General features: G+C 46.8%; 1 protein-coding gene across 3 annotated transcripts; it reads right to left on the bottom strand.

The window, feature by feature from the left end:
- Nucleotides 1–282: 282 nt before the first annotated feature.
- Nucleotides 283–25,807, bottom strand: LOC144471186 (uncharacterized). Of its 3 annotated transcripts, none has more exons than XM_078183019.1 (9): nucleotides 24,546–25,806; nucleotides 14,638–14,841; nucleotides 13,283–13,627; nucleotides 11,699–12,024; nucleotides 4,794–9,906; nucleotides 3,914–4,213; nucleotides 3,004–3,143; nucleotides 2,405–2,594; nucleotides 283–2,093 (listed from the first exon to the last, which is right to left on the bottom strand). In XM_078183019.1, exons 1-9 carry the CDS (start codon nucleotides 24,687–24,689, stop codon nucleotides 1,821–1,823), a joined length of 7,035 nt encoding a protein of 2,344 aa, XP_078039145.1. In that variant the 5' UTR covers nucleotides 24,690–25,806; the 3' UTR covers nucleotides 283–1,820. The 3 variants fall into 3 exon arrangements, with proteins under 3 accessions (XP_078039145.1, XP_078039137.1, XP_078039153.1); XM_078183011.1 differs by having other exon boundaries at nucleotides 11,699–12,030; nucleotides 24,546–25,805; XM_078183027.1 differs by lacking the exons at nucleotides 2,405–2,594; nucleotides 3,004–3,143 and having other exon boundaries at nucleotides 11,699–12,030; nucleotides 24,546–25,807.

Genomic DNA, 25,807 nt, shown 5'->3' with positions numbered 1-25,807 from the left:
TCCCTAGCACCGTTAAACTTTCGCGTTGCGATATTTTATCACTAAATTAATCAGCTTATCAATTTAAATCCATCAATTATTGAAAAATTCCAGCTACTGCTCTTTTTTAGCAATAAGTATTTAAAAGTATCTATTCTTTCGTAAATAATTATAGATATATAAAAGGAAAAAGCTTTAAAATAATAGACGAAAGATTTAAGAAATAATTTTGGAATTTTATCATGATAAATTAGGATTATAAAAAAGATGGAGATTGCAAAAGGTTTACACAGGAGTCAATCGTTGTTTTTAAACAAAAAGTTAGTTTATTAGCTCCCAATATTTAATCGTAACAATAACTTTACCACACTGTCTCTCGTTAAGGGCTTGCTAAGCGCTATAAAAATGTATACATGTGTATGTGACGGACTATCTCGACGAGAACTTAGAAAATAAATCACAATACTCGTGGTTCCCGATCAAGCACCATGTTACCCAACGTTGGTCCTTCGGTTCTAAGCAATTTCCGCTACTCGAATACGATTCTAATGTGAAGGCAATACGTGTTTCTTTTTTTTTTCGGACGAATGAGATTGCAAAGGTTAAATCTCTCGTGTAATAGTTCTCTAAACGCTACGGTATAAAAAGATATAAATACGTATACAAAGTAAGCGATACGAACTGTCTCCCTCATTATAAAATACGATATCACAAAAATTTCGAGGCTCGTATACCCTTTTGATTCGTTCGTGCTGCTCGATTTGTGAACATTAGTTTCGATATTAAAAGAAGCTCGACATTTCATATGCGCCCGTACAACAGATTAATTTATAACATTCGAAAGACGAAGCGTAACGTTCTCTTTCGTCGCAATTCTTCTGAAAATGCATCGTATCGATTTATTAAATTTTTTTCACGGTACATATGTACAATACACAGACAGGGCTCTGTTCGAACTGCACCTTGCAGTTCTGTTTAAACTGCAGCATGCGTTTTCGTTCGAACAAGAACCACGATTCCAGTTATCGCTCTTGGTTCGCACATTTCTCGCTGCGTTCAATGGGGGTGTGTCGGCGATGTTTCGTTACAGTAAATCGCGTACAAAATTGTATAAGTATTTCGCAACTGGCAAATTACCTTCGTATAAAAATGGCGTCGATCGCGAACAAAAGAGGCACCTAGCACACGGAAAATGCTCTCACGATTGATCCGCCGTTACCGTCCGGGGGCTGCGAAAGATCCAACATTTTGTAATGTTTTCTCTTTATCAATTTTTTTGTCCACACGTTCGTTGATTAACGCAGTCTTTCGCCTACACTAAAATTGTGTTTCATCGTATAAATTAAAATAGACTACTACGAAACTCCAAAGAAGCTTGAAGATATTACTAATTTTTTTATTTTCGCCAATATCAGAAAATATTAGAAAATTTACCGCAAGCCTGTAAAATCTTCCTTTATGTACATTACTTTATAAAAATCGAAGAGTATAACAAAATTCTTTCGCGATGTTAAGAACGCGTTTAACCCTGGAACGACCCTCTTCCATTTCTCGCGAGATTGCGATAACAATGTCTTGATTCTGAAAATTATTTATTACTTGCAGAATAGAAAATATGCAGCAGGCCACGAGTTAGGGAGGACAAGGTGTTTCGCGCGTTCGCAGACGATTTAGAGACGTCGTGGGATCGCCGTCCACCCCGTGGGGTCGTTCCAGGGCCAAGCAAATAATTCCCGTTCCTTGGACATTTTTCTTCCGGAATGAAACACGGATCGCGCCAGTTTTGTTCCCGATCGGCGAGCATAGAAAAGCGTAGGATCGTTTCCGGGCGTCGCGACGATCTAGCGTCTCGGTTTCGGCGCCCGGTTGTGTACCGGTTTGTTGTGCAGCATGTGCTCGCATTTGGGAATGTGGCGATCGGCGGCGGGCTTGTTGAACTTCCTTCCGCAATGGGGACACTGTATGTAATCGCTGGTGTCGCTGGGCGGCGGCGGCGGCAGGTCGCTCAGCTTGCCGCCGGCGGCCAGGTGGGCCTGGACCTGTTTCGCCGAGCGTATGGCGTTGATGAAGTCCTCGTGTTTGCGCCGCCAGTTGGTCTTCGTTTCCGCTGGTTTCTGAAACAGTCGGCGTATCTTTTCATTTATTCCGGCAGGATCAGTGATTCGCGGTCGGAAAACATTCCGCGATTAAGGTGCGCGGGGAAACCGCTGAGAAAAGTCTCACGGCGGCGGGAAATCTCTCGCGTGGGATTCTCTTCGCGACCGTGACGCGAGAAGCGGGAAAATTCTGGGCGGGTATTTGTTTGGTGCGAGGCGCGTAGAACGTCGTTCCACGAGTAATGCGGCGGGTGTCGGGACTGAAGCAGGTGAGACAGCCGGCGAAACGGAGTGTGCGAACTTCAAGAAGCGGAATAAGGGATACTGACCTCGGGTTGCTGCTTTTTGGCGCATCCTTTTTTCACGAATTTCTCTAGCTCGGTACCTTTTACTCGGAACATTACCGAATCGAATAGCTTTCTCTTCTTTTGACCCGTTTTTGTGCAGATTTGTTCGTGCAGGCCAACGCGATCTTGGGCGAATGAACGTCCGCATATTTTACAGGGAACCAGGAGGTCGCTGCGGGAATGTTCAGTTCGAATTATATGACGCTTGAGATCACAACTCGGCTCGGTCTAAGCAAGCCGAGTCTACGTTAACAGTGCACATTTTAGCGTATATCAAGCTCCGTCGCAGGCAGATTTCTCGAAAGGATTTAATACAGCTTCGAATTATTTTTAGATCAATTTTTGGACATTCTAAAAAAATCGCTGTAGGGAAATGACGAGCTCGCGATGTCATTTCAAGCAACTTTTTTCATAGCGAAAACTATTCTACGAGGTTAGAAAGTTACTTCGAATGACTTCGGGAACCCATCGTTTCCAATTTCGAGCGACTTTTGGGACAGCGTTTGCAAGGTGCAGCTAGCCGTAATTTTTCTAATTAGAATAGAAGCGTTTGGTAAAAGTCAGTGGCTCCAGATTCTTACGGGGTACAATTCGATCCGCTTTTGGAGGAAGCCGATGACCTGGACGAGGATGAGGCGACATTGGGCGTCTTCGACTTCAAAGTCATTTTAGACTTTGGAGCGGAACTGCTGGCCTGCATAGGGGCGGAGGGTGTCTGTTTCTGGACAAAATATATTCATCAGCATTAGTCGTTCGTTGAGAATTTTGAAATTCGTTCCGATTCACGGGTTAACGAAATCGGCGTAACATCCGAGACACGTCAACTCGTTGGCATCGAGACCTGGAAAACGTATCGTGCGGTTGCGAATACCTTTTTCTTTTTCAAAATTGAACCGCGGGGAAACTCGGAATTTTTGCTCGCACGAAGATCGATTGTTTAAATAGTGAACGGGGGATAATCCATGTGCGGTCACACTTGGAATATCTTGGTTAATCAGTGCATGGAAACGGGTGACATTTTATCGCGGAAGCAACCGTCGACTCGAGACGATTCTCTACTCACTTCTCGCACTTTTAACTTCAAGTTGCTGCGAAACAGAGTCATAGAAAAATTGATACAGTTACCCTAATACATTAACCCTTTGCACTCGAAATCCAAAATAGTTTTTTCCCAATTTATAGAGTATTTTTATTTCATACTACTCGTGGCTCGTAAAACAGTTACACTTTTAACATGTTCAACAATCTTAACATTATATTGTTACGTCATATTTTTAGTGGTGCTCCAGGGCAAAGGGTTAATTTTATCTCCCCCGAGATAGTAAATCTGAATCTATAGATAAGAATGTTATTATTGCAATTAAAATTATAAGTGCAACCTGCTGCAATTAAATACTCTGAAAGAAATATGCTATCATTAAGTAGATTAATTTATACTCGATCGATTCGTCGAATCGTATGTATCTCCTTTAAAAACGCATCGTTACTCACATCGATGGACGGTCTTTTTAATAGCGGCTTCCTCGTGAGTGGCCCATTATTTTCCTTCGGCGGTTGCTCGTCGTCATCGACGACCAACGTCTTCTTCGCTGTGTGCAGCTCGTTATCGTGTTTCGTTTCGACAGTCTGGTCTTGCGAGTGCAGACCATTCTCGAGAACAGTAGCACCGTCGACGGTGTCCGTCGATTTTCTCGCGGTCGTCTTCCGTATTCCAGTCGGCTCGGCGTCTTTGGTAGGCGTTGTCCGTTTGCTCGATCTCGCGTCCGAGCCTTTCAATTCCATGGATGGACGCTGGAACAAAACCATGCTCCCTTCAAAGTCCTCCTCCCATTATACGACACACAGGCACGCGCTAACACGTCTGCACACGATGTCTGAAATATCGCGCACCCGAAAACGTGTTCGAAAGCTTTTCGCAACCTTCGAAAATGCAGTTTTCCCGGATCGGAATTTTTTTTCTTCTCCTTTTCGTTATCCCCCCCTCCCACCGAAGTTGTTTCGCCAAAGTTTAAAGAGTCCGCGAGATTACAGGCCCGGTCGAATGCTCGGCGAAATTCCCAATTCGTTAATTGGGATCGGTCTCTTAATTAATCGTTTGAGTGCCGCTGCTCGTTGCAGAAAAAGCTGGTCGGGAACGCGCGCGGACAGACGCGACGACGATTTCGACCGGCTTGCGTTCGGAATTTGCTGGCAACGCTTCGTGATTGTGCCGGACAATTATTCGAGCTTTTTCAAGTTTCGATCGCGTTTAATTGCAGGTGGTTTTAATAGAGAAGATTAGCTTGATTTCATCGATCGGGGGAACGTATATTGTCGAAATGAATAAATCGATGAATTATTAAGACGAAAATTAGTTAGAAATTATGCTCACCCTGTTCGCCATGTCGGGGCTCTTGGACTGCGGCGAAAGCACGCTCCTCCTCGGTCGGCCGCTGGCCTCGGCCGGCTTCGTCGACTCTAGACTCGGACTCTTGGCCACCCTGGAGAAACGCGTCGCGGACTTAGCAAATCGTTCGGTAGTCCGCCGAGCAGCAAGACTCTCGGCTCGTCTCGCCTGGACCACCTGTCTCCCGACTCTATCGCATGCAACGGTACGCGACGACGCACGCGGTTTCCCCTCGCCTCTCGAAGCATTACTCGCGACCGCCGATCTCGACGCCTGCCCGCGACAGGAGGAGCTCGTGTCCTCGATGGATCTCCGAATGTCCTCGATCGATCTCAGGTGTCTCATCGACGGAGAACCGTCCTCCTCCGACATACCTGTTGCCGATCCCGCTCTGTTCGCCCGCCTCGAGCCAGCCGATCCGCTCTGCTCGCCGCCTTTATCTCTGCGCGACCTCGCCCTCTCGGCCGAATCAGTGTCTCGAAAGAGTTTGCGCCTGCATGCCAGAGCTCTATCATCTCTGCCGGCTGTTTCACTCGAGTCTCCGCCCTTCGCGATTCTCTTCCGACTTCGATCCTCCTCCTTAGCGGCTCGGCAGGCAGGCTCGCTCGACTTCCTCTTCGATCTCGCCGCCGAGAGCTCGATCCCGGAGCTCCGAGCGCCGAGCGCCTTCAGCGAAATCGTCGTCGAATCGTCCTCGAAGCTCTCGGCCCTCGACTCCTCCGTTTGCCTTCTCTCCGCCGGCGATCCCTCGCTCCGCCGCGAAGCGTCCGGAACCGGCTCGGCGCCGTTCTCTGCGTCAATAGAGTCGAACCGCCTGAGTGCCGACTCGACCGAGTCCGTCCGCTCATAATTCTTGCTCGATGATCCTCCGTCGTTTACCTCGGTCGCCCCAGATTCCCCGGAATTACTTCGCCGCCTTTGTATTCCGCCGGCCGACCCGCTCCCCGGCTCCTGTGTTTTTAAGGTCTTAACGGCCGCCCTCGCCCCGCCCCCCATGACCTTCCGCACCAGTTCTATGGAGCCCAAAGTTGGAGCCCGCCTCGACAGGCTCGCTGTTTGCTTCCCGGATCCCAAAGTTTCGGCGGGATCCTCTCCGGGTATATCTTCCGCTCCGCGGAAAACCGATTCCCTCGGAGAGGGAATTCTTCCGTCGAGGACGACTCCTCTATCCGTCCGCGACGGACAGAACGCGTCCGAGTCCAGCGGAGCTCTTCTGTTCTTCTTGCGATCCGTCGGAGACGTTCTCGACGATTTCGAGTAAGTGCCGCCTCGTTTCGCGTATCTCTCGGCGACAGCGATCTCGGAGGTCGTCTTCGCGAAGCTTCTTGTCTCGGACTGCGTGGTAACGAGCTCGCGTCCTCGCAAGCAAACGTCTCCAATAAACTCGTCCTTCGATCTCGATTCTCTCTCCACCGTTTTGGACAGGGTAGAATCGCTCTCGCGATTTCTTTGATGCTTTATGATGTCGCGAATCAATCCCGTCGATCGCAAGACGTTCCCTGATCCCCGGCGACCGGCTCCTCTGCCCTCTTTGGCCGACTGCTCGGGGCTCTTGGGCGGTCTGCCTTTGGCCCTCAGCTCAGCGTGCTTGGCGTTTTTTGAGTTCGTCGAGCCGCGTCGCGAGCTGACCGTCGCGACGGATTTTTCGGTCTCGCGGCTGAAGAAGTCCGGGCTCCTGCTTGCGACAGATTTTGCGTCTCTAGGTAAATTGAGGACGTTGGAGGTTCTCGGCGATTTACCTTTGGAGTAGGTACCTGTGTACGGTGGAGTTTTGTTACGCTGGCGTAGTTGGTCTTTTGGGGATTTTATGGGCGACTGTCTCAGAGTAGCTCTGTCGTCTGTTGCGTATCGCAATAACAGAGGGCTACTGCTTATATCAGGGCTGACTGGCGGCCTCTGAGGACTCTTAGAATAGTCGCCCGAGTCATTAGAGGGTCTGGGTTTCCAGCTGACGGTCGTAGCCATCTTTTCTGTCTCGTAGCAAAAGAAGTCTGGACTTCTGCTTGCAGTTGGTTTTGCATTTTTAGGCAAATTGAGGACGCTGGATTTACCTTTGGAATAAGTACCTGTAAATGTAGGAGTCTTGTTACGCTGCCGTGGTTGATCTTTTGGCGATTTCGTTTGAGTGGCTCTATCGTCGTCTTTTATGTATCGCGATAACACAGGGCTGCTGCTTCTACTATCATCGATGACTCTAATGTCAGGACTGATTGACAGTCTGCTCTTGGACCCAACAGGACTTTTAGAATAGTCGCCTGAGTCATTGGAGGGTCTCGGTTTCAAGCTGACGGTCGTAGCCATCTTATCCGTCTCGTAGCAGAAGAACTCTGGCTTTCCTGATGATTTAGAAAAAGTGTCTGATGATAGAGGGCTCTTGGAATGTCTGCGGGCGAGATCCTTCGGCGACTTAGGCTTGTCACTTTTGGAGGAGAAGAGTTCCGTGGACGATCTTCCACTGTCTATCACATACTGTCCTAATACAGGACTGCTGCTCCTGCTAGTGCCATCGACGCTTCTGCCGGAAGTAAAGATGTCTGTCCTCTTTGACAGTCTGCTCTCAGACCTCGCAGGCTCGGGGCTCGCAGAATAATTCCTCGAAGGACTCACAGAATAATCCCTGGAGGGACTCGTAGAATAATCCCTCGAAGGACTCACGGAATAATCCCTCGAAGGACTCACAGAATAGTCCCTCAAGGGTCTCGGCTTCAGGCTCACAGTCGTAGCCATCTTGTCCGTTTCGTAGCAAAAGAATTCCGGACTCGTCGACGGAGTATTTCTTCTGCTACTCGATTTTACATCTCTGTTCACGTTGTAATTCTTCGGCGATTTAGTCTTAGAAAAGGTTGTCGGCGAAGGACTCTTGGAATGTTTCCGTAAAAAGCCTTTCGAGGGCTTGGAATGGTCATCCTTGGAATGAAAAAGTCTCAGAATTCTTTTGTCTCCGTCCGTCATGTATACAGAACTTTTGCTCCCGGCGTCGCTAACCTTTTTAATCGAAGTCAAGACATCGGGGCTCTTCGATGCTCTGCCCTCAGGCCGCGCAGGACTCGTCGACTCTTTCGAGGGCCTCAGGCTCACCGTCGTGGCCATCTTGTCCGTTTCGTAACAAAAAAACTCAGGCGTTCCACTTCGATCTGCATTTAAAGCAGCGATCTTCCCACGTCCATCCCGAGGCGGACTCTTGCTCACCGGACTGACAGTATCCATGTGCTTCAACGAGACCGGCGACGAGACTCTGTACGAATCAACATTTCTAGAAACTTTCGGCTTCCTTGCAGCGCTCCTCGCACCGATCTCCGCGCTCCTAGAAGCTCTCTCGCACTGCTCGAGGAAGTATCGCGACACCGAGCTCCGTATCCTGCGTTTCGAACTCTCGGCTACGTCCTCCGGAGAGTCTCTCCTCTCCGAGTCGACGAATCTGCTCGCGACGCCGCCGTTCCTCTTGCCGATCGAGAAAGTCGGGCTCAGCGATTTTTGTCCAGTCCTCGAGTACCCTGTCCCCGTTTTCGTTATCGTCTCCGGCGTCACGAACATGATCGTGGCGGATCTGTCCGAGACGAACTGAGGACTCGCGCTCGATTTTCTCGAACTCGGCTTCCGAAATTCTGGCGATCTCGTCGGAGTGGTTCCAGCGCTGGAAAATTCGTACCTGTCCGACGAAACTTTTCTATGGTGCTTTGCGAGGCTTCGAGCCGGGTCCGGCGATTTTGATGCGATGCTCGGACCTTTGACAGGCGTTCTCAACGTCGGAGAGAATCTCTTGGACTCGCGAAATCGAGGACTCGCGCTTCGCTCTTTCGCGAGTCTCTCGAAGATATCTGGCGAACCGGATCGAGACGATGATTTCAGATCGATTTCAGCGCCAAATTTGGCACGACTCTTTGCGCTTCCCGTCGGCGAGGGAGTTCTGATTTGCTCGAGTTCGTGGTCCTTGATGAATCTGTCCACGGTGTCGTCCACCGTCGCGGGCGATTTCGTAGATATTCTCGTTACGAACTCGCTGTCGGGTTCTATTTTCACGATGGAACGATTCTTTGGAATGTCCAGTTTCTTTTTGCTTCTCGCATCGATCGCGTATGTCGTCGCTGACTTCTCCGATTCCTTGCAGAAGAACTTGGGGCTGCCGCTTCTGGGTCTAGTGAGTTTTAGATAGTCAGCCGATGATTTTGCAGCTTTGGAATCGATGGCATAAGTCGTCGCCGATTTTTCCGATTCCTTGCAGAAGAATTTGGGACTTGTGCTTCGAGATCTATCTTTTGAAAAATCGGGCGAAGATCTTCCGATGACTTTTGCGCTTATATTTCCTTTCGTATCGATGGCATAAGTCGTCGCTGACTTCTCCGATTCCTTGCAAAAGAATTTGGGACTTGTGCTTCGAGATCTATCTTTTGAAAAATCGGGCGAAGATCTTCCAATGATTTTTGCGCGTATATTTCCTTTTGCATCGATGGCGTAAGTCGTCGCCGATTTTTCCGATTCCTTGCAGAAGAATTTCGGGCTTCCACTTCGAGATCTGTCGCTCGAAAATTCCGGAGACAATCTGGTTTTCACATCGCTCGCATAATTCGTCGCAGACTGTCTCAGTTCTTTATTGAATAAATTAGGGCTCTCGCTGCGGGATCTGCTGCCTTTCAAAAACTGAGGAGACAATCTTCCAATAGGTACTATATCCATTTTAGAATCGACTGTGGTTGCCGACCTTCCAGATTCTTTGCCAAAGAACTTAGGGCTCCCAGATCTGTCCATCAAATACTCGGACGACGATCTCGCAACAGAATCCACCATATAACCCGTCGCCGATTTCCCAGATTCTCTTCGAGAGAATTTTACCCCTTTGGATCCATGCTCCAGGTAATTCGGCGACGATCTAGCCCGATTAAACTTCTCAGACTCGCCGCAAAATAATTTCGGGCTCGTGGATCTCCCGTCTCTCAAAGATTCCGGCGACAATCTGGACTTTCTAGCTTTGTCATCGATCGCGGATCTCTGCGACTGGTCGCGAGAAAATCGCGAGCCGCGCATCCCCCGTTTCACGTATCTCTCCGAGTCCGAGGACGACAGCATCTCCTCGAGCCGTTCCGGCGCTTTCCTATCCCTGCTACGGAATCACAACGAAGACAGGCAAATTCAGAGAACAACGATAAATACCCGCTAGAACATCATCTCCTCTATATCTCTACGCCGTTACTGTGGTCCGCGTTTTGTTAATGGCCGGTCTTGGCAGCGTAGTTAGAGCAAACACGAGTGTGTGCGCGTGTGAATCAGCATGAAACGACTCGCAGCAGCGATTGTTGCAGCAGCAGAAGAAAGCCGATGAGAGCCCCGCGTTGGTCTTGCCTCTTCGAGCGCAGCTTGTTTTTTTAGTCGACTCGTGTGGATGGTTAAAGAAATTACGGAAGCTCCGCGATTAAAGAAAGCCACTCGTCCCCCGGACTCGTGAAGCCAACGAATGGCTGTAGTAACGCCGATTAATAATGATTAATAAACCTTGAACTGCCAGGCCGCGATCGACGGATGCACACCGCTCCGACGATTGTTAAACGTCGATGGACTGCGTTTAATGTTCTTCGGCCGATTATCCTTCCTCCGATAGCAATTAGCAGGAATTAGAAGTGGCCGGTGCGGATCTCTTCGTTGCTCGTGACGGACCGGAAACGGGCTGCGCCCTCGAGATAGTTCGCCGGAAACGCGCGTCCGTCTCGGTCGCTTTCTCGACGCCGGATCGGTTCCAGGGAGCGTGGATTGTTGTTAGGCTTGCTACCTAGGTTGCGTGGGTTTTCAAAACGAGCCGGAGTCTAGCCAGCGATTGCGATTATGCGACGAGGAATTAATCGAGAGGGGCGGAGGGGGTGAAAGCAGCGACGGATTGTTAGCACTCGTTTCGCTAATTAGAGAATTCGCGTTCGCCGCGGTGCTCGAGCCGATGGAATCGGGACGGATAATCGACTCGCGGGGGCTGAGTAACCAGCTTTGCGACCATTTCTCTGTTGCATTATTTTTCTGTTAATAATCGTCGCGCGAGAGACACGAAATAGTCGGCAAAAATATTCTTGTCGGTATATAATTTTCTAAGAAACATTTCGATTTTCTGTGGTAAAAGAAATGAAATTAATCGAGCGATTATGATTCACAACGAAAGTTAGTGTTTTAAATGAAGCTAGAAATGCGCTGGCAGAATTACGCGACCATGTACCGAGCCCGCTGATTACTCAGCCCCCCGATTCGTCTACGCAACTTTCCGACGACTTTGATCGAACACAAATCGTTTCCACGAAGCGTCTCCGAAAACGAGAATGAAGAAAGTCGAGAAAGCCGTAGGATCGTATCTACATAATCGTGTCGGATAGCGATCAAGCTGCTGTTAAACAAGGTAAATAATTTACCGGTGTTGGTAACGGTGTCACGAGTGGATTAACAATTACGCGGAACTCGACGGAGGGCAAAAAAAGATCCGACTCGGAGAAAACTCGTGGTTCAGTTAACGATTTCCACGATCGATCCAAAAAGTTAACGATTTCCACGATCGATCCAAAAAGTTATCGACTTTCCACGATCGATCCAAAAAGTTATCGACTTTCCACGATCGATCCAAAAATTTATCGACTTTCCACGATCGATCCAAAAATTTATCGACTTTCCACGGTCGATCCAAAAATTTATCGACTTTCCACGATCGATCCAAAAATTTATCGACTTTCCACGGTCGATCAAAAAATTTATCGATTTCCACGATCGATCCAAAAATTTATCGACTTTCCACGGTCGATCCAAAAATTTCTCGACTTTCCCCGGTTTTAGAGACGCGCCTCGGCGGCGCCAAAAATTGCTTCCCCGGTTTTGTATCATTAATCGATCGGAGATTTATCGTTCTCCTGCGACACGGCACGTACCTGGACGCAGCTTTCCCAGGCAGCATCGCGTCGGCTCTTTTCTTAGGTACGTGGGACGGGGGGCCCGTGCTCCTCGCCGCGTTGTTAACGCGCTTCGCGTTAGCGTTTCTGAAACGCTCCAATCTCGCCTCCGCCTGGGACAGCTTCTTCGATATACTTTGTTTCGGTAGCTTGTCGGGAACATCCACCATGAAGTCCTCCGGGAATTCCTCGCTCTCGAGGTCGTTTTTAATGCGGTGCTTCAGCGTCTCGTCGTACTCCATCAAGTGGAGCTTCGCCATCATGCGGTTCCTCTCTATCGTGTCGTCGTCCAGCACCTCCTCGATCTGTAGCTGTCGCGGGCAAATGTTTAAACAAATGTACCGTCTCGCGCTTTAGTAATCTCATAAATTCGTTGATCGATAATTCATATTTTTATTTTAATTTTATTTCAATCCTTGCGCTGGGAAAACGGCTGTCGCGATTGAAAAATTGATATTTAAGTATTTTTAATTATCGTGCTACGCTAAGGGAAATTTTAAAATCATATTAGTACGTGATAATCTTAAACGGCGCTATTAGTTAGCCTTCCTACTCGTTCAAGAAAGATTCTTAACTAAAATTTATAAACTCTCAAACGTTGTGGTATCATTGCCGATAATTAATCAGTGAATCACGTTCCTCGTTCTATGAAATGCTAATGCTTCAATTCTGCCGTACAATGTCTTCCCGGGAACAATCAGTGGATGATTAAAAATACCGCTGATATCAAAAGCAGGTAATTGGTGCTTAAGGGCTAGTTAAAAGGAGCACGCGAGCATAACCGGGCGAACCGAGCCCACAGTCAGCGGAGATTAAGGCTTGGAACACGCTTCCTCGCCAGGCTCCGATCGGCTAACAGCATGAGATTGTAACAGCTCCAAGATTGTCCACGGTTGAAATTTTTATATTAACTCTTTGACACTCGGGTAGCAACTCTGAGGCATTACTAAAATTGTTCTATCACGTCCTAAGACAGTTAAAATAGCTTCGAGTGCGAAGGGTTAATATTAACTAAATTATTTCAGGAGACCAGTGAGTTTATGCGAGATTTTATTTCGCGTCGAAATACTCGTCCCATTTTAAGATAGTTTCATCGCGTTCCAAAATAATTTTTAACCCAGTAAAATTGTCTACATTTAAGACGCTATTAAGTGCGTTGTTATATTTGACACAAGACTCGATTTCACCTGCATAAAAATCATTAATCACAAATCATAGAAAATGAGAATAAAATAATCGAGAAAATTGCAAGAAATTTCGTGGCAGAATAAAAAATGGTTCAATTTAATTCTCATTAAAATTTGCGACTCATGGCCTCGAAGTATGCTCGCTGTTAACTGATCGGAGAGCACAGAGGCAAGCGTGTTCCGAGCCTAACAACGCGGCACTCGATTCCTTGAGCAGAAACAAATCTCGGGCCGGTAACGATGCTGTTGCTCGAGAGGCCGCCTCTCAATTAAGAAGTTCGAGATCTCGCGGGCGGCGCATCGCATCGCATCGCGGCTCGGTTCTCTCTCCCCGTTGTCTCGAGGGGAGAGGATCGCCAGGCGGTTAATTAATTACCTCGTCTCGATGATTTCCATTTGCATACCGCGCAACGTGGTTCTCGTTCCCGAACTCGTCGTCGTCGTCTAGCTGCTGGCGGCCCGGCGAGCCGAACGACGACTCGCGGCCGATCTCCTCGTGATAGGAGACGATCGGCTTCCCGGCGTTCACGTTGCTGTTCACGTCCGCCCGGACCACCCGTTTCAGGGTCACCGATTGCCTGCTCACCGCCGCGTTCCCGTTCCTGGGACCGGCGTTTCCGTTCGCCTGCTTCCGCGGCTTGTTCTCCAACGGCTCCAACGGGTAGCTCCTGTCGATGCCTTTCACGGTCGTTTGACGCCTCTCGTCGAACATCTGCCTCACCTGATCGCCATTTTTTAGTTTGCTCGATGATGGTTATATTAAAGTTATGACGAAGTTATGACAGTTCTACCGTTCGTTGATAGAAAGATGGTATGATTGCTGTCGTGCTGATTAATTGAGCGGCTCTATGACCTTTTGAAATTCACTTCTATTGATGAAGAAGGGGACTAGTAACTTAACTAACGAGTAACTTGGCAAGATTCAATTTTATATGCATAAAATGCACTTTGTTACATAAAATAAAAATAGTATAAGCTGCGAAGGTTATTTCAGATTTCCGACGAAAGTGGCTTCGAGCGCAAAGGGTTAAGTATTTTCAAGGCATCGCATTACTGCCAAATCATTTCAGAGGATCCAATAAAATTTTACACTTGCGATTCTACATTCATTCCGCTCAACTATCCATATAACACACCGGGCGATGATATAGTGTTGCAAAGCAAGCGAAGTTTTATTACCGCAGTCTTTTATAACCCGCTAAAAGGACACGGTCGCACGGGAAACGGTTCCTTCGTTAGTCGGCGCTCGAACAATCGTCTCCGCGATCATTCGCGCGCGCATTAATAAAAGCGAATTTTACCGTCCCGTCCTCGTTTCGCTTCGCGGTTCGTGGATCGTCGCGACGACGACGAATCCTCTCGAAACGTTTCCGAAGCGCGTACGTTCGACGAAACCGCTCGATACAGCGGCAGTTCTAAACGCTTTCAATTACCATAAAGTGGTCAGCAGAGCTCGAGCCGACGAGCGAAGCGGAACGTATTCGCGTGGATGGCAAAAGCGAGCAGGTAGACACGGAGGTAAACGCGCGCACGACGGCGTCCGTGTAAGCAAGAGGAACGAGGAGTGCGAACGCGATCCGCCGTGATTCCCAACATCGAAACGCGCCGCCCATTACACCATTCAAGAAAGCGTGGCGTGAAACCGCATTACGACAACGCGTTTCTCGCTTCTCCTCGCTTCTCCTCGCGTCGCGTCGCGTCGCGTTTCCACCCGAAGAGAGAACCACTCACCTTTCCACCCTGCGAGGTCGAGGTTGTGTGGCTGCTGCTCGACGTCTTTGTGACGGTGTGCTGGCTGACGGAGGAGCCATAACTCGAGCCGTTCGAGCCGGCGCTGCCGCGTTGCACCACTTGATAAGCCCGCTGCTGTTGCTGGTCGTAAAGCTGCAGCAACTTCTGCTCCTTCTCCTGGAGCTGCTTCTGCTGGAACCGGGCCTGCGACAGCCGTACATTCCCCTTAGCTTTTATCATTCTTATATTCCACGAGATCCCTCTTCGGAACTCTTTAATCCCTCCGCAGCCTCGAGAGCCGCGGCCGAGCGACCAAGCTTTACCCACGATCGAATTTACTTTCGTTAATCCCGAGAGACCGGAAGTACTCGGGAATTACCGACTCGCTAAAATTTTGCGCCTCAAATATAATTCTTCTCCTCTAATATGCAAGTTCTTTGATTTTTTAACGGGGCTCGGTGCAGACGCATTCTATTTTCTCTAGGCGTGTAATTTATTTTTTTATAGGATCTATAGTAATTAAAGAATTGTGCTTGATTTAGAGTCTTCTCCAAAATTCTTTATTGTACTCTTTAATGCGCGAAAAGAACAGTGCTTTCCCTCAAGACTTAATTTATTCTGTTAAGGAATTGTCGAGTTTAGGCTCGCCTTCGTCTTCCCTACAGTCTCTTATAAATTGCTCGAGCAGATCAATGAGTGCACTGCACTCTCCCCCGAGTCGTCGATTTCATTTATTTGCTAATCGAATGCCTTTAGACGCCGGAGTTTAGAGCGCGGATCTGGCAATGATCCAATCACGGGAATCCGGCGAGCATCGGTCGATCGGTGTTCCTCCTATTCACGCGAGTATCAACCCTTTAAAATTTCCTACAAGTTTCTGAAACCCGATTTCATTCGCTCGTCACAGCACATTTTTATAATTTCATATTCGGTCGCGAAAAAGCTGATTTACAAAAGCCTCGAACGTTCGCGGCGATTAATGTTTTCGTAATATATTCAAATTCAAAGCGATCCAGCATCGACTATCGAACCCTCGATATCATTTCACCGAACTTCAAAAATTCCTGGTTTCGCTCGCTGGAACACCGCCGGCTATCGAGCTCTTTAAAAATCGCCGCCAGTTTCGAGTCGGTCGGTCGGCCGATATTTTGACAAGATCGTCCGATGAAGAACTCTCGCGGCGTCGTCGATCCCCCTCGACGGCTCAACGATCCGCCATTGATTTTCCAGCGAGTCGTCGAGTCTGGATTCTTGCAAAACAGAGTGGCTGGAGCACCCTCGACGGAGAGCCCGGGTACGATCGGCAGCTTCAAAGTAATCTTCGCAACAATGTGTCGGGCGAGAGGCAGAGGGGACCCGCGCTGGTCCTCGACTCCGGGAGACGCGAGCGAGCGTCCTCGAGCGGTGGAACGACGATCATGGGAACCGAGGAGCCTCGCGTTTCTCCGTGTCGTTCTTTTTTTCTCTTTTATTTCGAGAACTCCGCTCGATTAAACCGCCGAGATCGCGCGAGGAACGGAGCCGTCGATAATCGAGGCGATCGACCGATTGCCACCGCCTTCGAATTCGATCGATTCCCGGGCACACGCGCGCGCGGCGCTCGCGCTCTCGTCGAAATAATTAAACGAAGTCGTGATTCACAACCAGAGTTAACGCCGGCCGGCCTGCGACTCCTGGTTAACCGCGGCTGGATGCGACCATAGCTGCACCCCCGGCAGCGCTGTACCGCTACCAACCCCCCCGCCACACGGTTGCGCTGCAACCGATACATACACGCGCCGCCGGTTCTAGCCCCCGTAGTACGCCGCTCTGCAATCTCATCGATTCCTTTTAACCTACATGCGAAGGGGTTAGTAAACTCGTTACACCCCCGGCTAAAGTGGATCGTTCCTCCCTTAATTTGACACGCCGAGCCGCGCGGCCCCGCGCCGATACGATTACTAGCGATGCTTTCCGCAGACTGTCCTGCCGACGTGCTGCACGACTATACAGGGTGCCCCGAAATGTCCAACATTTACAGAGTATTGAGAGCTCTTTGGTATTTAATTTCATCTTTAATAATAGAAAAATTCAATTTCATTTCGATTTAGAAGAAATTAATAATATTAATTACACCTAGCATGGTATCTTTATCGCGAGCCTGACTCGTTATTATATATTATAGTCGAAAGAGTTAAATGATTTTATTTTTCTGCTTACTATTGCATGTACTGTATAAAATTTTAGTCTGCTATCTAAACCTACTATGATTTAACAATAAATGAATAATGATAATAATAATAAATATATAGAAATAAATAAGTAAATAAATAAATAAGTGGATATGGAACAGTGGCTCTCTGGAATTTCGTCCACGGAAGACCGGGGGTTGAAACATCGGAATCACCCTTGTTCCCTGGCCCGTCACAGGGGCGACTTATCGATCCGTGGCGCGTTCTATTGGCGGAGGGACCGTCTGTTTACAAAACACTGCGATCGATGCGTGCTTAATGTCCGCGGTGCTCGCGATAATTTGATTAGTGGCGAAGCGCACTCGTCACACTCGCAGATTCGGCGCACGCGACAAATTACGTTTGCCGACTTTCTAACGGCACAACTATCTGATTTCGCTGCGACTTTCGGTCAATGGAACTGCTTTTACGAAATCAATTCTTCGTCATTCTTTGTTACAAATAAAACAATTATATAGTAATGTAAAAAGTGCTTTAAGTATTCAAGGGTTTCGTAATGGAGGGGTTTTAAGTTTATTTTTCGAATCTAAGGCGAAATCGTTAGATCCAGTGAAATATACAGCTAAATATTGAGATTTTGTTATCGTATTATGCCAACTAGTAAAATACACCGTGTATTCTAACGACAGAAGGTCGTTTGCAGCAAAATCCAAAGCTGCATCTGCAGAATCAGCGCTATCGCCAGCTAAATTGTCGTTTCCAGCTATACTTAAAGCCGTATCGTCATATTCAATGAAATATACAGCCGAATCTTCAGATTCCTCTGCTGCGTCGTACTTAACCAATAAAACTCCTTGTTTTTTCTAATCCGGAACAGTTGTTTTCAGGGAAATCCTCCTCGGAACGGTAACTTGGCTACGGAAACGATAAAGATAAATTCCAGACGGCTCTTAAAGCGTCCGTTCGGACCAAATACCGAAGGAGGACTGCGTTCTCGTGGAACGGAAAAGCCCGAATAATTTCGGCGCGGGGGATACGATCACGGAGATTACGTTCGGCAAAACCGTCGGCTAAATCGTGGGGAGGGGGATCGAAGACGATCGCATCGTCGGTGCAGACGACGACGACGGTTTGCGTAACGGTAAGCGAAGAGCAGCAGCGCCGTCTTTAACCGCAAGATCAGTCGCATTGTTTGATAATTAAGAGGAGACTGCTAATTGGGCGCCGGTCGAATCGTTGAATCGACAATCAGCCGGGGCTCGCGCTAATTGATTTATTCCTAATGAGCACGTACCCGCCCGGTCGCTTTGCTTTGTACACGTGTGTCCCGTGCGCGTACGGATCCGAGACAAGACCCGGTCGCGGGCCCGCGTAATTCGTAATGATAACGAGACGTTGATTGGACGCGTTGCCGTTCCGAGGTCGTAACCGGCTCGTAAAACATTTTCCCGTCACAATTATCCGCGCGTTACTCGCCTCGATTGTCTCTCGGATCCCCTCCCCCCCTCTCTCTCTCTCTATCTCTCTCTGATTGATCGAGCCCGGGCTCGCCGTAATCTCCGGGGATAAACAATCATACCGGAGAACGATCCGCGAGGGGCGACTCCGTTCTTTCGCGTTCGAAGCCACCGGCTCTGCAGATTGTTGCGCGTGAACGAGCTGTCTCGGTGTAATTTATTAATCCCTTAGCACCGGGACCCGCGGGGAGGCTTCGTTTCACCCGCGAACGCTTTTGCCAGAGTCTATGATTTTTCTGCGCCGCTGTTGCCGACCGGCGTTGGACCGAATATTATCCGATCGACGGAGAAGAGAAGAAATTTGCTTATATAAAAATAGATTGTTCGCTCTGGCTCGATTTTATTCGGATAGAAATTCGTACAAAAATAACGCGGCGAATAAAAATGATACAGGATATAAAGTGTTCTTTTTCGTGGTTTCTTAATTTATTCTTTTTATATTCTCATTTATTAATTATTCCTTACTGTATCTCCTTCTTATTAACATTTCTTTCTCCTTTCTTCAAATCGGAGAATTTATTATTTTTGAGTATATAAATTCATCGAATCAATTCCTTCGTCCTAGCATATACTGTAATAAAAATGGCCGCCAGACTAGGTTCAGCGTTATCGTTCCGATAAAGCGAGAGGCGTCAGTCATTTTTAATGGATCGTCGTTGAAACCGTAATCTGCGTGATACTTAATTTTAGCGAATGTTTTTGGAGGGGCTGGTTTTACGTCTGGAGGTCTTCGAGGATTCGTATAGATCGTGTGACCGACGATTTCGTGACCAAGCCAAGTCCTCGCGATATCTGGCTTCGCGTCCCGTAATTGTGAACCGTTTACAAATCGTTGGCTGTCTGCCTACGTAACGCTAACAATCGATCGAAATTAGAAGCACGCAACCTCTTCCCAGCTAGTTCACGGAAAGAAACACGAATTATTCTTGGCCCGTAGCCTGGCTCGAACTATGCTCAACTATGCCGCGAAATTACGGTAAAACGATCCACCCTTATTTTTAATCAAATAATAATTATTTACACTTTGCTTGGATTTTAATGAGTTAAGAAAACTTGTCCATTTCGCAGAGGAATCGTGGCAGATTCGATGAAGTTATTTATTTCGATTATAATTTTTATTTAGATTTAGGTTATGTCAGGTTATAATTTTTATTTAGATTTAGGTTATTTCGATTATAATTTTTATTTAGATTTAGGTTATTTTGATTCGACGAAATGGTACATTTCAATCAGGAATGACGACGGATTCGACGTTTCAAGTCGGTGATCGTAGTTCACGGTTGACAATAGCCAAGTTCAGGTCGACTTTCTAGATCGTATGCATCATGCAATCGCAAACAGGAAATTATGGGCCGGGATCGATCCTCGTTATTCAAAAAGTAAAGGCGATTCCTCGAGTGGACGGTGTACCGTGATGGTTCAGTTATTCAAGCCGGCATGCAAATGTACCTCCGATGGGCAGCGCGCCTTATCAGTTATTAAACAATCCTTACTGTGCACTTTGCAATGGCCACTTTAACCGTAAAATAAGCCAAGGTCGAACAAGTGGACATAGCACAGTAGAAAGAATGATTTAGGAGACACGATTCCACGAACTTCGTTAAAGTAAGTCTTTTTAGTCGCGGTCAAATAAGGTCTGGACCTCTTTGCGAAACTAGAGCAGATAAACAAGTAGAGTAGATAGATAAACTAGAGTAGATAAACAACGCTAACTAGAATAGACAAAAGTCAACTAGAATAAACAAAAGTCAACTAGAGTAGACAAGCAGATAACGTTCCACTTTTTTTTCCAGAAACTCTGATCGCGGGGAGAAAGTTTCAGAGGCATTGTTCCCGCCTGTTGATATCAATAAGCTCTAGACCTCTAAAGTTCGATCAACGTGTTTTTCTAGAGAAGTTACTTTCGCGAGTATGTATATATATAGAGAGAGATTTAGTTGGATCCTGGTAACACAGTGCTCGCTCGTTGTAAACTGAACTCCAAACAGCAGACAATTTATTTCACGCCTTTCCTTCTATACTTATCGCATCAACCACGAGGGGACTTTTATTAAAACTTTTTTTATTGACGGATTTAATAATGCAGAATAACATGGACGTCTTTAAGACATCTTAAAGCGTAATGAACTCAATATAAGTCTGCGAAGTTGAAAATAATTCAATAAAAATCGATATTTCGATTTCAAAATTCCTGCCACTGTTTTAATTAATAAAGCTAAAAATCTCCACTGTTTCTCGTTGCAAAAATTTTCGAATATTGTCGAAAGATTAACAAACGTATATAAAAATCGCCGACGCGAGAAATTGCACAGTTTGTTTATAAAAAATTACCAAAGGATCGAACGACGCGCGAAGTCTCTATAAGAGACAGTGCACTGTTATTGTATGCAGCGCCATATTGGGCATACTCGGCAAGGTTGCGACGCGCCGCGACAAAATCTTGGCGGAACAAAGGCGCGGCAGGTTTCGTGGGGAACGAAAACAGATGTCAGAAAATTTTTATGCCCGAAAATAGCGGGTCGGCTCGCTCGCGTGGGTGTGACTGGGACTCGGACGCATAAGACGAGTACGTTCAACTTGCTCTTAAATAAGACCCCGGTATACGACGTGGACAGTCGGTCGGACGAGCGGAGTGTACCTTGCTGGACGAGGGGAGGAGCAGGGAAAAATTGATACGTTGAAGAAACAAGAAGCTGTGGAGGAAAGGAGGTCAACGCCGAATGTTGCGCAAGAAAACCGCACGGCGCTCGACGTTCGAACGCTTATCGGGAATGATGTTCAATGAAGTTCGAGCTGAACGGTTTGCTGATCAGCGCAGAAAACTGCCGGGACGAGTGGACGCTTGACATTTTTGCGGCAGGAAGAGATACTTTGACAAATGGTGTATCCTAGTTGGAAGGATTTTTTAAATGAAACATCTATGGTACCTTCTACAGTGAACATTTAAAAATTAAAAATTGGATATTTCGAGACTTTTTAATAAGCTGGGAATTTGGAATTCAATCGATTTTTGTTTCTTTGGAATATTAAGGGATCTGATTTAATAAATAAACGCCGAAAGAATTTAAAAAAAAATAGCAGAACATAGAAGAAATCATATTTTTTTAAATGTATCATTTTAATTTCAATTTTAATTCAGTTTTATTTCATTGTAGTCGGTTAACGGTGTCGCGAGGCAATAAGCAATAAATGATGGTGCAAATAGCAGGTCTTCCCGATATCTTCGTGACCGACTTCACTTCAGTAGGTCTCTTAATCTTTTTTATCGGGGAGACATAAAAATTGATGACACTCCATATGCCCACGTATGCAGTTGCTTGTAAAAGAAGGTCGTCGCCTCGTGGCGACCGTGATTCGAGGCATTCCTCTTATCCCAAATAACAGGACCAAGAATATTCTCAATCTGCCTGAGTGACTTATAATGGCAACTATAATTATAATTTATGAATAGTTAGAATAACAGTTATAATATTTTAATCATGTAACCGCATAATCACATAATTATTCTTTTCAATCATTTGCTCTATTTTTGCTCTCTCAAGTGACAGAATTAATTTACGAAAACTAATTTTCTCTTGCGAATGAAGGAAAGTTTTCCGCGAACTTAAATCTTATCGGAACATTGTTGCTGCAACCGGTAGATTGACAGACGTGCGTGCGCTGTGTAAAGGCAGCAATTTTTCGTAGCAGCGATCGATAGCAACCTTTTTGACCGGACACTTTGACTTATCGCTTGCGTGGAAACTTCACTCTTTGTAATCTCCGCTCTTTAACATTTTATTCCACAGATTTCTCAGGAGTGTAAAGAAACTTTGATACGAACCTCCGTAACAAAGAGAGCAGAGGTTGCGCTGTCTACACAGTCTACCACCAACGATTCGCAATTTGTTCAATTTAACTTTGCTGCACCGAGAAGTTTCGTTGTCTAATCGTCCGGCTTCGAACTCGATGCACATTGATATTGCAAAAAGTTGATTAAAAACGCCAACAAAGTAACGTTGATCGAATTACATTTTTAGTTAATTGCATATTGAGTGCAATATAATAACCAAAATTATAAAAATAAATAAAAAAGATTGAAACAAACGTCTTCCTTTTGATATAGTCTCATCTGCAAAGGCTTAGATTTCTTCTAAAAATAAAACACGACTTAGCGATTGATTGTTGCTCCGCCTGCGAGTCCCATCCTCGAAATAACGAGTGAGGAAATTCTATGTGCCTTCTCCTCGAGGATCGTTGTAAATTGTAGACTCGGTGCCTCGCGAAGAACGCGCGCACCGGCTAATTTGCCTGGCCTTCGAGGGCTTCATTAGCTCGAGGTACGTAGAACGTGAACAAACAAAACGGGGTGGCCCGGTCGACCTTAAATAAACAATCCGTGACATTTCTTTATTCCCGAAAGGTGTGCGCGCGCAATTAAAAGTAATGGACCGAGCGAAGTGGAAGGGCAATATTTATTGTCTCAGCGGGAAGTCGGTGGAAACGGAGACGTGTGAAGTACACAGCGGACGAAACGCTTGCCTGGGTACCGGTCTGCCCTGCCGCGAAGAGTCACTTTTATTAGAATTTGCGACACGGCTGTGTACATTGCTCGATGCGATGAGGGAAATACTTCTTTCGACACGGGGAGCACCCTACGAAAATAAACCACCGTTTCCGCGCGCGCGACGGATGCCGCATTCGGTGGACCTGTTTCTTCAGACATCTTGCAATATTTTCCGCAAGAAGAAAATATTCTGATTCGCCATAGATCGACGACGATCGATTCGATCCTAAATTAATTCATTTATTATTTTTAGATTTTCAACCGGAGGATTCTGCGGCGGAAGATCTCACCGCGAAGAAACTCCACCCTCGAGAAAACTTCCAGACATTTTGCGCCAATAATAACAAGACTACAACCGTAACCGCAGAGGAACGGCCAGCCGTGTCGTCGTGAAACATGACCAGATCATGGACGAGACTATCGGTTACAAATGTTAACAGAAGAAACAGCCGCAGCGTTACCGGTATCACCAAATAAAAATCATTCAGGGCACACCGTGCACTGGCGAATAAAAATTGCACGCGTAGGGTAGAAATCTCCGCTGCGAGAATTATTAAGGGTTAAAATCGTTCGCCCAGAAAAGTAACAAATTTTTTGGATAACAATACACGCTCGAACGAAGAAGACTACCGCGTGATTTCCGCGAGAGCCCGGCTTCGATTTCAATAATCGCGAAACAAAATGTTCGATGATTTGACCGGCGTTGGTTAAGGCGTAACAGCGACGGAATCCGAGCGGTGTCGTCACGGCGACGCGGAGAAAAAAGGCGAGACAAGAATTCCCGGGTCGTTCTTTCGAAAACACCGCGCGGCCGGTGCCACGAATATCGTGGAACGGAAAAGGAGAGGTTTACCGCGACGAGTGACATGCGAACGACACGCGGACGGAGCAAAAAGGAACAGAAGGAGAATGCGACTTCCTCTATACATGGTCATGTGTGTCAGTACCGCAATGCTGTGGCGTCTTCTATCCTCGGATCAAGTGCGAACCACGAGCGATCAGCTGGTATCGCTTCTTCCCACATCAAACAGAGAGAGAGAGAGAGAGAGAGAGTCTCTCTGCGCGTGGACGGAATTTTAATGCCGTTTTGCCCCGGGGCCCGCGCTGCTTTACCGACCGAGGCTAGCCTAATAAGAAGTTTAGGGGTTGGAGATTCGGGGAAACGTTTGCCTCGTTATTCGTCGTAACAGATTGTATAGAAGCTTTCTCTATTAATATACTTTTATTAATATACTGCGGCGAGGATGTTATGTTAGAAATTATGTTTGAAACAGAAACGATGCTTTAAGTCTTTTAATTATCGGTGTTACATCTTTTAATTGGCGGTGTTACAATTTTTAATTCGCGGTGTTAAATCGTTTAATTCATCGGTAACGTGGAATTTTACAGTGCGAAGACTCTGCTCTACATTTTAGTCCAATTATCTAATTGTACATTTTTATTTCATCTATATTAATGTTGTTTTTATAAACGACGAGTTTACTTGCTATTAGACTGCGATGTTATTTGTAACTTATTAATATTATTTAGAGCAGAAAGGAACGTTTACGCAGATGTGGAACGCGAAATTATATTATATAAATCGTATTATATGCGACCAACCACGTCCTAAGTAAAGGACAAAAAAGATCCACAGTAATTTTCAAAAGACAGTGAACAATAAAAAAGTGGTACCATTTCGTCCAGATTGGTGTACTTGGCCGTCAACTCCTGTGCCGCCCACGACGTCTTCATGTCCATGTGGACACCCCGAGCCTCCAACTCTTCTGTCCGGATCCGCGTCTTTTTGCCGTGTTTTTTGACGTCCTTGGGTTTCATCCCGAAATCCAGAGCGCTATTGCATCGATAAATAATACGAGTCCCGAGTCGGCGTGGTCCCTTTCTCCCTCCGCGCGAGAAGAGAGAACCTTATCTTTCCCATGCCGTGGCTGGCCGTGCTCTTATTCTTCGGCGACGTGATAAAAGATTCACTGCCCTATCCTTTCGTATCACAGTCCATTGTTCAGCGGCGCAATAATACAGTACACCGTTGCACTATCCACGCGGGGCCGGCATCAAAACTTCGCCTCGACTCGCGAGTTTGCATCCGCGCGCGCGCGGTCTGACGAATGGCGGTTGAAACGCGGCCGGGACTGCGATCGCGAAGTCCAACTCGCGCGGAGTTACAACCCCCGGTCGATCTCGGCCTTGTCGGGTGTCAAGTTCATAAGGTTTGTCCCGGGGCAACGATTTCGGGGCTGGGGAAGCTCTCGTTCCGTTGTCATCAACCCTTCCCCGCCCTTGAAGATCGCTGTTACCGAGCTTAAGGTTTGTTAAAATTAAACGGAACGAGCGGGGGTGAAATATATTTTTGTTCGTCGAGTAAAAATTGAAATTGTACTTCCTGATCGTAATAGTAAAATCATAGCAAAGAGGGTCAACGAAAATTTTTGAAAATTATTTCTAGCATCGTCTATAACATAATTTAATATCGACACGACGAATGAATAAAGTCGGCAATTTTAGGCGAGTCCGCGTCGAACATTTGTACAAAACGACCGGCCAATTTCGCGATATCGCGGCCCGACGCTAGCTCGAAACCGTGCACGGGAACATTTACAAACGCGGGGGGTAGTTTATAATGGCGCGCGGGACGCGTTCTACCACCCCGGGGACGTAGCTTAACGCATGGAAGGGTAATTCACGACGGGAAATTGTAACCGACGTAGAAATACAGCGGGCGAGCGTGTAGAACGTGAACGAGCGAAATTGTGAGTAACTTCCGCGCGTGTTAGTTATGAATAAGTATGGAAGAAGAATCGCAGCTATCGCGCGGAATTTATTGTAATCTCTCTCTCTCTATGTGTGTGCAGGAATTGTTCGACGGTGAACGTGGCGAACTCACTCGAAGATAGGTAGAACGGAACGACGGTGCGAGGGTTACCATCATAACTGCG

Source organism: Augochlora pura, chromosome 1, assembly GCF_028453695.1.
Source record: "Augochlora pura isolate Apur16 chromosome 1, APUR_v2.2.1, whole genome shotgun sequence".
Classification (NCBI taxonomy): domain Eukaryota; kingdom Metazoa; phylum Arthropoda; class Insecta; order Hymenoptera; family Halictidae; genus Augochlora; species Augochlora pura.
This window is presented reverse-complemented; position numbering and strand designations above follow the sequence as displayed.

Bases quoted from the DNA above. Each gene is read 5' to 3' on its own strand.
- LOC144471186 (XM_078183011.1), bottom strand. From the start codon at position 24,689: ATGAAACCCAAGGACGTCAAAAAACACGGCAAAAAGACGCGGATCCGG. The intron at 12,031-13,282 runs GTAATTAATTAA...TGCCCGCGACAG, and splicing joins ATGGAAATCATCGAGACGAG to CTACAGATCGAGGAGGTGCT. The intron at 9,907-11,698 runs GTACGTGCCGTG...GTGATTCCGTAG, and splicing joins CCTGGGAAAGCTGCGTCCAG to CAGGGATAGGAAAGCGCCGG.